Source organism: Ceratotherium simum, chromosome 26, assembly GCF_057802395.1.
Source record: "Ceratotherium simum simum isolate JZ-2026a chromosome 26, ASM5780239v1, whole genome shotgun sequence".
Lineage (NCBI taxonomy): Eukaryota > Metazoa > Chordata > Mammalia > Perissodactyla > Rhinocerotidae > Ceratotherium > Ceratotherium simum.
The window spans coordinates 13,463,616-13,476,913 of record NC_141925.1 but is presented as its reverse complement, the minus strand read 5'-3'; the positions used below and the strand labels follow the sequence as shown (position 1 = coordinate 13,476,913).

General features: G+C 54.3%; 1 protein-coding gene across 1 annotated transcript in view; it reads right to left on the bottom strand.

Moving 5' to 3' along the window:
• Nucleotides 1-13,298, bottom strand: part of ABCC1 (ATP binding cassette subfamily C member 1 (ABCC1 blood group)) — a 124,344-nt gene that overhangs the window by 75,595 nt on the left and 35,451 nt on the right. Inside the window, exons 4-5 of the mRNA XM_087417011.1 lie at nt 8,751-8,888; nt 7,625-7,750 (exon numbers count right to left, since the gene is read on the bottom strand). Of these exons, the coding sequence (XP_087273137.1) occupies nt 7,625-7,750; nt 8,751-8,888 (264 nt within the window). The remainder of the gene's footprint in view (nt 1-7,624; nt 7,751-8,750; nt 8,889-13,298) is intronic.

Below are 13,298 nucleotides of genomic sequence, written 5' to 3'. Positions count from 1 at the left end.
CAGGGTCCCACCCCAGACCAACTAGACCAGTATCTCTAGGGGCAGAACCCTGGCATCAGCCTATTTTTAATAAGGTAAATCAGATCCAGCTGGCCCACAGACCTATATTCCAGGCCAACCTAAAGCAGAGTAAGTTCAGACTGTGGGCGCCAGCCAGACCTGGGTTCAAATCCTAGCTCTGCCATTTTCCAGCTGAATGACCTTCAGCAAGTCTGATGTTCTGATGTTCACATCTGAGACATGGAAGCGGTTAGTCTCACTGCTCATCCTACCTCACAGGACCGCAAGGAGGGAGAAGTGAAATGAGCCCACGGGACTGTGTGGTAAGCTGGAATCTTCCCCACCTAAGGCAGCAACATTATTCATGGAGGAGGCGGCGGTATTTGCTCTGTAGGCTGGTTTTCCTTGTGGAAATGGGTGGGTTATCAGGAAACCGCAAATGCCCTTCAACTGTAGCCCAATTCCTACCCACTGTGAAAAGCTGAGATGATGGCAGAGCAGCGGGAGGGGTGGAGCACAGCTGGCAGTGACTCACTCACTCCTTGAGCAAATATTTAGGGAGGACCTGCTCATATGCCAGGAGGCAGCTCAGAGCTGGGGACACAGCTACAAACAGACAGTGATTATTAGGACTGAAGGAATTTCTCAAATTCATCCACCCCGACGGGGCGAAACACCTTTTTCTAATTGGCACAGAGGCACGGTGCAAATAGTAGGGGCGTTAGGCATACACACACAGGGGCCGCACAAATCTGGCATTCCTTCAAAACCAGGCGACTCCAGCTGTGGGTCGAGAAGGAAGCAACCTGTCGACTGCACAGTTGAAGGCGAACTCCTTCCCTTTATACCCAACTGTGCACAAATGGAGTCGTAATCCTGAGACACGAAGAAATGAGCACCCAGAAGGGGAAGACCAGTCCTCGCTCTGGCTAGTAAAACTCCAGCCACTGTGAGAAAACTCATCCGGCAAATGCAATAAAGTCGGATTAGCAACATGAACGTTTCACAGACTCTAATTTGCACACCCCAAGAGATTTGTCAAAGTTCTCCCCCCTGCACTCCCCCACCCCTGCATCCAAACACGGATTTTCAGATTATCTGAAGTCACAGCGGGCCAACACAGGGTCCTCGTCACCAGCACAGCGAAGGAAATACATCAGTTTGGGAGCCGGTTTGTAGAAGTCCCCATCTGACGTGGAAGGCCTTGTTTGGTAACCAACAACTGGAGTTCTGAAATAGTCAAGAACTGATAATAAAAGAAGAAGGAAAAAGAGGGATGGGGCACTGGATGAAGATCCAGGCAGCATTCCAGAACTTTCTGACATAATCCACCAAGTGGACCAGGCAGAGCTGCCAGCTTGGGGGCTCCCCGCCTCTGAGACTGAAATGGAGCAACTGCTGTCTCGGGATAAAGGAGGCTATGAACCCCATTCATTTAGAAATGAGAATGATTCACACAAGCCCTGGCTGAAGGCAGAGGAAGAGAAAGTCTGATTTACGCAAACAGAGCTATTCCTTGGCGTCTGCATCTGGCGCCAGGTGACCTGGCCAAAAACCCTGGGGTTTAAACCAATTTGGTATAACAGGCCCGGGCACTGGTTCTTGGAGAACTGGTCATTCATTCCCTCGCACAGGGCACTCTGGAGACCTCATCTGGCTCCTTCAGGGTTCTGGCCCTTTGGTTGACATTCTCTAGGTCTCCCCACATCTTTTCTGGTTTTGATTCTGCTTTTAGTTCGGTTTTTTGCCGGTTACTCCCAGCCTGCGTGGCCTCAGTGCCAGCAGTAAGGGATGCCTGAGGCAGCAGCACAGCTTAGAGCAGCGTTTCTCAAATGTGCCCCCACCACGGGCACCCACAGCACCTGGGAATTTGTTAGAACTGGAAATGCTCGGGCCCACCCAGACCTCCTGACTCGGAAGCTCTGGCGGTGGGCCCCAATGATCTGGGTTTTCACAAGCCCTCCAGGGGATGCCAATGCCTGCTCCGGTGTGTGGACCCAGTGGAGGGCTCCTGATCCAGCCCCGGGAACTCAGGCGAGACTCTTCACCACCACTCTGACCCGCAGTGTCTTCATCTGTCAAATGGAGGGAGACTCATAGTCCTGCCTCGTTAGGTTGCCTCAAGGATTAAATAAGTTAATAAATAAACACAGCTAATAAATAAACACAGCGCGCCAAGCCGCTATCATTATTATCGCTTGGGAAAACCTAAACATCCAACCCTAAGAGATTCGTCGGAACAACTTGTAAACGCTGGTGGTCTTTGTCGGCTCTGCCGCTTACCAGCTGTGCAAATTGCCTCCCTGCTCAGAATCTGCTTCTTCCACTGCAGCACGCACCACGGGCACGCTGCCCTTTTCCCATGAACTTGTCTGCTTTCTCTGCCTGGTTTTCGATGCTCTAGTGTACACAGGGTCACGATCCAGCTCAGCCTCCCTCTCCACCCGCCTGGGCTCCTGCAATGGCTTCGTAAGTGCCACCAGCCTCGTGTCTGACGCACTCTCCCCCTTTCGGCCCGAGGGAATCCTCCAAAACATGTCCAACCTGAGCGTGTCACGCCCCTGCCAAAAAATCTCCCATTGGGTCAAAATTCCAAGTCCTTGTGGTGACACACAACTGTACCCTTAACTTTCATGCTCGGCTCCCCGGCCCCTCCAACCCAGCCAGGCAGACTTCTATGCAATTCACAAACAGCCAAGACCCATCACGGCGCTGGACCTTTGCACATGCTGGTTCCTCTACCAGGAGCAGCTTTCTGTCCACTCTCCAACCTTATTCTCCTGGCCGAGGCCTGTCATTTCTTTGGCTCAGGCATCCCTGAGATGCCAACCCTGGATGCTGGCCCTGGAGCCCCAGGCTGAGTTAAGGACTGCTCCTCAGCCCCCCATAGCCCCCAGCACTTTCCCGTCTTGGCGCCCCACTGTCCATCCTGCAGCTGTCAGTCTATCTGTCTGGTGCCCCCTCCTCCATCTCTCTTCAAGGGCAGTGGTCAACATTTGCTCAATTCTAGGTACTCAGAGCCCAGCTGAGCCCCCGGCACAACACTGAATGCCCAAATGATTGAAAGCATAAAGGAGAAAGAAATTAAAAACGGAGTTTACGATGCCTTCATAAACAGTCTAAGCTCAGCGGTCGCCTCTGGGGTGTGAGGGGTAAAGACTGACCGTGAAGGGGCAAGAAAGAACTTTCTGGGGTCCTGACGATGTTCTGTACCTTGACAGGAGTCTGAGTTATTCATCTATCAAAACTCATCAAATGGTAACTTAACATTCAGGAATTTCACTGCGTAAATTTTAAGGAAAAAAAACAGAACTGTAAACAGATATTAAACTCTCACTAACGATTTGCAAGGCGAAGTGTTTGGGTGAAGGGTACTAAGGTATTTCAAAGTAGTTTCAGATATTAAAAAGTCAGCTGGTTCGCCTGGCTGGCTGGGTTGATAGACATGTGATAAAGCAAGTTTAGCAAAACGTTAACTGGAGAATCTAGCTGGTAGGCAGACGGGAAATCACTGCGTAATCCTTTCCCCTTCTCTGTAGCTTTGAAATGTTCGTAATGTTGGGAAAAAAACATTCCGTATTTATGGACGGGACTAAAAACACCTCTTACACCCAATGAGTTCAGCAGTTTTTGATGAACGTGCTAAGCCCGTCCTTTTCAACCGTGACCCACCCGGAGATCTTGTTAACACGCGATTCTGACTCAGCACGTCTCAGGAGGCACCCCTAACAAGACCTGGGAGATGCCAGTGTGGCTGGTCTGAGGACCCCACTTGAGAAGTGAGGGTCTGCTCATGACCACGTTCGGCCTGGATACCCCAACTGCCAATGGAGACGCCCTCCCCACCCTCAGGGCCAGCAAGATAAAGGCCCAGGGACCAGTGACGGGGCAGGAGCCGGGGACCAGCCGCACCCAGGCTCCCAGTCGGCCCAGGGCCTGGAGAGCGGAGGGGAGCAGCCCCGCCAAGAAACCAAGGCCGGAATTGACATCTGAGTCATGCCACGGGCACCGGGCCAGCTGGGGAGGACGGCGGCTCGGTGACTCAGCAGCAGGAGCCTGGAGGAGCCCAGGCAGCCGGCTCCCACCCGGGCCCCGCCTGAGCCTGGCCACCGTGGCCTTGGGTGACCGCTCTCTCCAAGGACAGGAGAGCGGCGGGACTGGACTCTCCCATCCTTCAGGCTCTGCTGCGATGCGAGCCCTGCGGGTAACAGTGACCCCCTCCCCAGATCACAGGTCAGATCTGGGCGAGGAGAGGGGTGCAGCACCAAATCGAGCCTCAACCCATTTTCAAGACGGGGACACTGAGGTCCTGGAAGGAGGAGCGACTTGCCCCAAGTCACAAATCCAAAAGTCACGTCCTGTGATTCTCGGCCTTGCTCTCCATGGCAGTTACATAGTTATCTGTCTGCCGCCCTGCTTCACGGCGGTCTCCCAGCGAGACCATCAGCTTCCCAAGGGCAGGTGGCCGGCTGCATTTTCCAAAGATGGTCAGACGTTATCTGTCATCTCACACGGTCTTCCTACAGTGAGACCTGGCCACTCCCTCATGCAGAGGTGGGGTCTGTGTCCCCCACCCTTGCACCCAGGAAGACCTCTGTGATTGCCTCAGTCAAGAGAGGATGGCAGGGGCCAGCCCTGTGGCTTGGCGGCTAAGTGCGCGCACTCCGCTACTGGTGGCCCGGGTTCGGATCCCGGGCGCGCACCGACGCACCGCTTCTCCGGCCATGCTGAGGCCGCGTCCCACATACGGCAACTAGAAGGATGTGCAGCTATGACATACAACTATCTACTGGGGCTTTGGGGGAAAAAAAGGAGGAGGATTGGCAATAGATGTTAGCTCAGGGCCGGTCTTCCTCACCAAAAAGAGGAGGATTAGCATGGATGTTAGCTCAGGGCTGATCTTCCTCACACACACACAAAAAAAAAAAAAAAAAAAAGAGAGGACGGCAGGAGTGACCCTATGTGACTGCCAGGACTGGGTCATAAGAGGTGACACAGCTTCCGCCCTCAGAGACCAGCGGCCATGCTGTGGGGAAGCCCGGGCCGCCGGGGGAGACCACAGGGAGCTGTCAACCCCAGCCGAGGCTCCAGCCGGCGGCCTGCGTTAACCACCCGACAGTGAGGGAGGAAGCCTTCCAGTGCCACCTGACTGTGACTGCAGGAGAGACCCCAAGTGAGGACCACCCAGCTGAGCCCAGTCAACGCCCAGGACTGTGAAATATAGTGACAAACCACTGCTGTTGTTTCATGCAACTAAATTCAGGGGGGTTTGTTACGCAGTAACAGAGAACCACAGCATGGTAGGAATCACGTCTATTTCACACACTGTTGTGTGCCCAGAGCTCAGCACGTATGCTACAGATGCTTAACAACTGTCTGTCGAAGGGATTAAGGGACCCGGGGTCTGCCCACCTCCAAAACGAGCTCGTCTTCCAGCACACCATGCTGCCTCCTCCCGCAGATCTAAGGCAGAAGTCAGGGTCTAACAGCCAAACTCCCCTGAGCCTCAATTCCCAAAAAGGAAAAAGAACAGGGAGGAGAGCCGGGGTGTCCCAGCCCCCCCACAGCCCAGCCTCCAGCTGCTGGAGCCGAGAGCGTCCGGTCGCCCCAGGGTGGCAGAGCAGGCCCAGGCCCAGGCTGCTGGGAACGCAGGGCACACACAGGAGGAGGAGGCCAGCTCTAGGGGGCACCTCCACACACACGCGCCCAAGGAACAAGCGAAAGGAACCTTATCCAGACCCCCAGAGGGGACCAGACATCAGAAACCCCCTCCCCCATAGAGCACCAGGATGGTCCACTGGAGAGGGCAGCGTCTCCGGCCCCAGAGGAAGCCTGAAAGGTCGGGCAGTCCCAATGCCACCTGTCAGCCCCACCCAGGCTCAGTGCACCCTCAGAGGAACCCAAGGTCTGGAGCCACTCGGGAGGTGTGACTTGTGTGGTGCGATCGTGACATTTAACAAACGTTAAACATTAACACCAGCCTGACGTAATAAACGTATCCCGGGGGACACTGCACTGCCCACATCCACACCCACTGATGACCAGTGGGCATAACAGCCACAGATACTTAAGCGTCTCCCCTGTGCCAGGCACGGGCCGGGATCCAACGGACGCCACGGGCGTGGCTGCTGCCTTTGTGAACTTTACACACACACAAACACACAAGCACGAGAACACACACGCACACACTCACACACTTCTACATACAAACACATGAACATCATAACTGCACATGCACACACAGACACACATACAGATGCACACAAACAAATGTACACACACATACACGCACGCACACGCTTTGCTAACTTCTCCAACCCAGTTCCTCCTTGAGAAGGGAAATCCAAGAACAGGGCCTCTCAGGACACACACCGGGACACGGGTTTCTAAAACACACGTTGGCAAGTGTCACCCCCTCCCGCGTGCGGATGCCTCATGGGCCCCTTCATCACCCAGAGGCGGCCTCAGCCTCACGCTAAGGCTCAGGCCAAACCCAACAGAACCACGGCAGCTGAAAACTGTTCCTGCTGTAATTCCACCCACTCACAGCTGGCTAACCACAAACAAGCCATCGAATAAATGCTCCAAAAGCTTCTCATCCCTCTCAGAATAAAATCCAAACAGCTCATGGGCCTACAGGGGCTGTCCCCACCTCTCAGATGCCATCTCTCAGCCCTCTCCTGCCTCTCGCTGCCCCAACCACACATGCCAGCCTCCCTTGCTATTCCCGCGACATCCCACGGCACCTCCTACCCCAGGGCCTTGCACTTGCCACTGCTCTGCCTGGAAGGCTCGGCCCCTGTGTGTTTGCTCAGCTCGCTCCTTTAGGTCTCTGCTCCAATGCAGTTGCCTGGAAGGGGCCTTCTCTGATGGCTCTCATCAAAACTGCACACGACCCTCAACCATCACCCCCACCTCCTCCCTGCTTTCTTCTGCTCAGCACTTACCACCACCTGCATACACTTGGGTCCTGGGAAGGAGAAAGGATGGAGGTAAGGGGGATAAATGACTGTGTTCCCTTTTATTCTACCAGCAGAAAGAGTGGCCATCTCCACCCTCCCTGCTGAAATCCTTCTGTACACACGGCATTTCCCTCAAACTGACAGAAGAGACCACGGTCTCAAACTCAAACCCCTCAGGGGCCAGGTACATCCCTAAATGAGGGAAGCAAGACCGAACACTGCATTAGGGAGTGGTGGGGACTGCGGTAAACTAGGACCACACTCCTCAGCTCTGACCAACTGGTGCCGTGTGGGATAACGGCCCAAATGCTGTCAGAACTCATTTTTCTAGAAAACCTGGACAGTTAGAATTTATGTGAAATTTCCTGATTTTTTAAATGTTTGCTCACATTTTCTAAAATCAGTACCCCAACCAAATGAGAAAACTCACAGGCCTGCAAAACACAGCTGTTTACAACCATCAATCAGATTCTCGCCTTAAGCCCCGCCCCCAGCCACGTCTATGGCTCAGTTTTTCCATCTGTAAAGTAGGGAGGATGACGTTATCTATCTCTAGGCGTTTGGGAAGATGGAATGAGATCCAGACAGAAGATGTTGGCTCAGAATAAGCGCCTAATCTCTCGCACGCACACACGCACACGTGTCTCTGTGATCACACTTACGGGGTCGTTGATGATTTCCGAGAACAGGGGCGAGCGGTCTGAGCAGCAGGACAGTACGAGCTGAATCAGCACGAGGGAAAAGTAAATGTAGAAAGTGACATCGCGAAACACGTCCACGTCGGCACCCTAAAGGCGAGGGAAGGAAGGAGGAAGAGGATCACCTTCTGGAAGGAGCGCGCAGAGGCGGGGAGCGGGCTGCAGCAGGCCCACCGCTCAGGCTGCCCGCGCCCTGCCCCAGCTCCCCGCAAGATAACACGGGGGAGGCGGCCACAGCCCGGGGTCCCCACTGCCTGGTGACAGCGGCCGACGGGGTGGCAGGGACGGTCAGGGAGGCCCCTAAACGCCCCACAAAGCACAGGACAGCGCCCCACAACAAAGACGTCTCTGGCCCAAAACGTCCATTAGTGCTGCGGCTGAGAAAGCCCGTCCGAGTAACTGCGGGGAGACCATCCACGCAAAACCCCGAGGCCCTCGCCCAGCACTCTGAAAACATGAACTCAGTGTCAGCTGCCATGGCTATTCGAGACAGTCTGTACTGTACACAGCAGGCGCTCAATGAATGCTCAGCTTCTTTTCCTCCTCCTGCCTGACGCCAGTTCCTGACTAGCCTGAAGACGGCAGGACCACCAGGGCAGGGTCTGAAGGTGCACGCTCTCCGGAATTCCCAGGAGCGGCACATAGCAGCCGAGGGGGACCACTCCTCCACCCGAGCAGCGGCTGGTGGCACCAAGGTAACATGAGGACAAGCCGAGGGCCCCGGGGGAGCAGCCGCTCTGCGAACACCGCTCCCGGCTCAGCTCCGTTCCAGACCAAAGACTTGCCTTGCCTGGAGCCAACTTGCCTTGCTGTTGACTGATGACAGAGGCTCAGAGGCAGGTGTGCATTTGTCCCTTAGCTCTGCCCCTGGGGGACTCTCATGGGCCCCCGAGAGCTACAGAGACAAGTGGGGCCCTGAGGAAAGAAGGTTCTAGAACGAAGGCTGGCGGGGATAGGAAAATCCCCAAGGAAGAAGCCCAGCCCATGTGGTACCCAGCCCCTGGTTCCCACGGCAACGCATGACTTCTTCACAAGCCGGAGGAACAAGCATCTCTTCTAAGGAAGATAAGGAAATGAGGCCACCACTTACCTCTTTTAAGGCAGCCATGATTTTGGATCTCAAGATGGCAAGGGCACACAGTAGGGCTATAAGCCAGAAAGTGAGCATGATCCCTGAGGACTGGACTCCCTTCCTTCTCTCGAGCTGAATTAAAAAGGTAGCAAGCAGCTGGAAGAGAGAAGCACACGACAGAGTTGTCAGGAGAAGCCCAGGCCCCCAGGGCCCCCAAAGGGCCCCACGGTCCAGGGGCCTTGCAGACGTCAGGGAGTAGGGCTGCCCTCAGCCCAGTGGTGCAAGAACGGCCTGGGGGGGGGTCCCAGCTCCAGTCCCAGCTCTGTTCTCACCCAGCTGGGTGACCCCAGACAAGTCACTGAACCTCTCTAAGCCTCCACTGCCTCATCTGCAAAACAGAGATGATAACAGCACCTAATTGGAGACTTGTGGGAACTTAATGAGAGCAGGTATAGATCTGGGAGAGGACGGAAAAGTCGGGGGAAAGCCCAGCGTAGAACAGAGATCGGCACACTTGCTCTTACAAGACCAGAGAGTAAACATTTCAGGCTTTGCGGGCCCGAGTTTCTGCTGCAACTACTCACTGTTACTGCAGCGTGAAGGCAGCCCTTGCTGACACACGAATGAAGGGGCATGGCTGCGTGCCAACAAAACTTTATTTACAAAACCGGCAGTGGCCCTCCCAAGATCTGGAGCTGGAAAGACCGGAGTTCAAATCCCAGCCCGACACGACTCGTCATCCCCTTTGGCCAACAGTGGTGACTGTTCTCCTTCAGGGAGCGCTCACCAAGTACCAAGCATTCACATGCGCCAACTCAGCACAACCCGACCCGGCCCCGAGGGGGACCCCCAGCTTGCAGAGGAGGAAATGAGGGTTACCTCGCCGCTATGGTCACGCATCCCGCCTTCAGGGAACCGCCTTGGAACAACAGTAGTGGGGACTGGGATTTTTATTTCATTCCTGACACCTGGGGTATTAATTCCATTTCACATGTGACTTAACGATCAGGAATAGAAAATAAACACAACTGCTTTTCCGTGAAAGAAGGAAACGCCCTGGCCATTCCCGAGATGGGCAGAGCCGCCCTCTCGGGGCAGATCCCCAAAGCCGGTCGTGGTCACCAGCTGACACCACCTCTCCTCACTCCACAGCTGCTCGAGCCAGAAACATGTCCGTCCGTCTGTCCTCCTCGAGTCCCCCACCTCCCTCACTGCCCACATCTGATCCATCGGCAACTCGTGTCGAGTCTGCCACCAAGGCCCGTCCTCGGTTTACCCATTGCTCACCCTGGTCCCAGCCTCCGTCCCCTTGTGCCGGGTGACCCTAAGGGCCCCCCACTGGCCTCCTCGCCCAATGATCCGGTCTCCACTCAGAGGCCACATCAGGTTTTAAATACGCAGAGCCAGGCAGGCCACACCCTTGCTCAAACCCTCTCCCTTTAGGACCAGGGGTTTTAACCCGGGGTCCAAGGACAGGCCACGGACAGAAACCCCAGAGTCCCTGAACTTGGACGGGAGACAATTACAGCTGCGGCTGCCCTCATCAGCACCGCCAATCATCACAGGGGCACCAGCAGCACCTGGGACTCTGTCACCACCAGGATCATACCAGGAAACACACAGCTGAAGACGTCTTCAACCACCAGGAACAGCCATCGCTGTTCGCAAATTAGAGGCGTCGCGCCCCCTGCTAGATCCATTAACAGAAAAGCTCCTACATTTTCACTCAAATTTGTTTTCTAATCTTTTGATACCTGTTTTTAAATATAATCAGTTTCCCAGCCCAAATGTCCTGCAAGTGAAGAATGGATAAATAACGGGTGGTGAAACCACACAATCAAATACACTCAGCAATTAACAAGAAAAAGACCTTCGGACACAGGTAACAACACGGCTGAACCGCAGGGCTGAGGAGTCGGACGCAAAGTGCTCCATCCTGCCTGTTCCCATCCACGTGACATTCTGGAAAAGGCAAAGCGACGGGGACAGAGAACACACCAGCAGTCAGGGGAGGGGACGGAGGGACCGTTCCACATCTTGACTGTGGAAGTGGCAGTTACGTGACAATATGTGTTTACCAAAACTCATGAAGCTGTACACACAAAAGAGTGAATTTTACTCTACGTAAATTAAACCTCAAGTAAAATATAAATGTACAAAATCTTCATATATATATGTGTGTATGCTTGGTTTCCTTTGTGATCCTGGGTATTTTATGTTTTTAAGAACATTATTCTGAGAAGGAGACTAGACACAAAGAAGGTTTAGCACCCAGGTTTGGGAATGAAAAACAAAACAAAACCCACTTTCCCTGAAGCTCTAGGTCCTATAGAGTCAGGCCCCTGCCCTCCCTGCAGTCCCAGCTTCCCTCCTCTCCTCACTCTCTCCGGCCCAGCCACACAGGCCAACTCTCAATTTCTCTCTCCGACCCCAGGACTTTTGCATGTGCTATTTTCTCCAACTGGATAGTCTTCCATCCCCAGTGCCTTCACCTTTTTAATAACCTGCTCACCCTTTACGCCTCAGCTCCATCACCCCTTCCTACACCCAGACCAAACCAAGGTCACCTAACTTCACTCTCAAAGCACTGTGCACAAGAATAAACACTACGTGTCTTTTTTGGGACTCATTTGTTGAATGTGTGTTTGCACAGCTGGACTGTACACTCCATGAGAACAGGAACTATCTTATCTCCAACTCCTGGCACATAGTAGGGATAAAAAAATACTTGTGGCCACCTCTCCTCCCAGATTCCTAATGCCTGTATATTCCCGTCCCCAGCGGGGCAGGGAGACTGTGGCTGCGTGAACAGCAGGGCTGCTCCTTCCTCCTATCATGGGGTCCTGGGCAGGAGAGAGAGACCGAGGCTCTCCCAGGCCAGCTCACCTCTCGGCCAGCCCAGCCCAGACCCCAGAGCCCAGGAGGCGTAAAGCCCGGTGACCCTCAGCCCCTCACACCTGCGTCCCCAGCGTCACAGACACAGGCACGAATGAAGAATTGAAGGACCAGGGCCGGCCCCGTGGCTTAGCGGTTAAGTGCGTGCGCTCTGATGCTGGCGGCCCGGGTTCGGATCCCGGGCGCGCCCCAAGGCACCACTTCTCCGTCCAACGCGAGGCCGAGTCCCACGTACAGCAACTAGAAGGATGTGAACCTACGACATACAACTATCTACTGGGGCTTTGGGGGGAAAAACATGAATAAATAAAATCTTTAAAAAAAAAAAAAAAAAAAAAAAAAAGAATTGAAGGACCAGGAACAGGGACAGCTGAGGGAGCACGAGCTACTCCAGCCAAAACAGTCCACCTTGCCACGCCCCTGCCCAAATGCAGACCCACGACCTTCCGGCCGCAAAGCCAAGCGCTTTATTTACCCATCCCCTCGACACATTTATGGAGCGCTTAGTGCACGCCAGGCACGTGCTGGACTCTGGGGACACCAAGGAGAGCCAAGCCCAGCAGAAGAGCACGTAGTGGAAAGAGCCCCACACACACGGTGGAGTGGACACGGGAGCCAGACGGCCTGGGCGTGAAGCCGGTTCCACTGCTTATAGGCTGTGTGACCTTGGGCCAGCTCCTCCACTTCTCTGTGCCTCAACGTGCTGATCTATAAACGGGGATAAGGAGCAAGCACACTTAAATGAGTTACTATGTAAAGGGATTAGCACGGTGCCTGGCCCCCAGCAAACACTGCTACCGTGCGCTGTAAAGACTCACGGGCCTTCACAACCTGCCGCCAACCCGCCTTCCCTGACCCATCTTCTGTCGCATCCGCTATCTACCCCTGAACCCCCCACGTTCCCGCTTCACAGAACGGCTCGTCCTCCCTCAGAGACTCCTTCTGGCCTCCAACCCTTCCCTGGACACCACATTCTCTCTGCTCCAAACGTCCTACCCCAAACGCACTCCCTCCTCATTCCATAACGCTCAACGGTTACGCTGGCCGAGAGCCTTCCAGGCTTCTCAGAGGACCCGAGGCGTGTGGTGCACAGGTAGGAAAGGTCTTTCATTCACAGCATGTTGCTGTAGAACGCAGGGGCTAAAGCTATGGCCTCTGGGGTGACCAGCCCTCCCTTGGCTACGTATTAGCTGTGTGACCTTGAACAGGGCACATAACCTCTCTGTGCCTTAGTCTCTTCACCTGTAAAATGGGGACAAAGCAGCACCTCTCTCACAGGATTGTTCTGAGAATTAGATAAATTCTAATTTCTAATTTCAAGACACGTACAACACCAAGAACAGCGCCGGGCATACAGTAAGTACTCAAAACACGTCAGCTGTAATAAAGTAGTTGCCCTGTCTGCACCTCCCACTAAACTATGGACCCCCGTGGGGCAGGGCAGTTTCCTATTCAGCTTGGCATCCCGCCCCTTAGGCCAGAGGCTGAAAACTCAAGAGGCCATTAGGTCCCAGGCAATTAACACAAATGACTGAGCTAGCCAGTATGAGAACAGAACAGAGCAAGCACAACGAAAAGATGGCACCTGCCATTCAGCCTCAGTGGTAGGCAGGGCAATAGGGCATGGTGGGGACTGTGGCAAACTGGATAGCACATGCCCCGTTTAAAGGC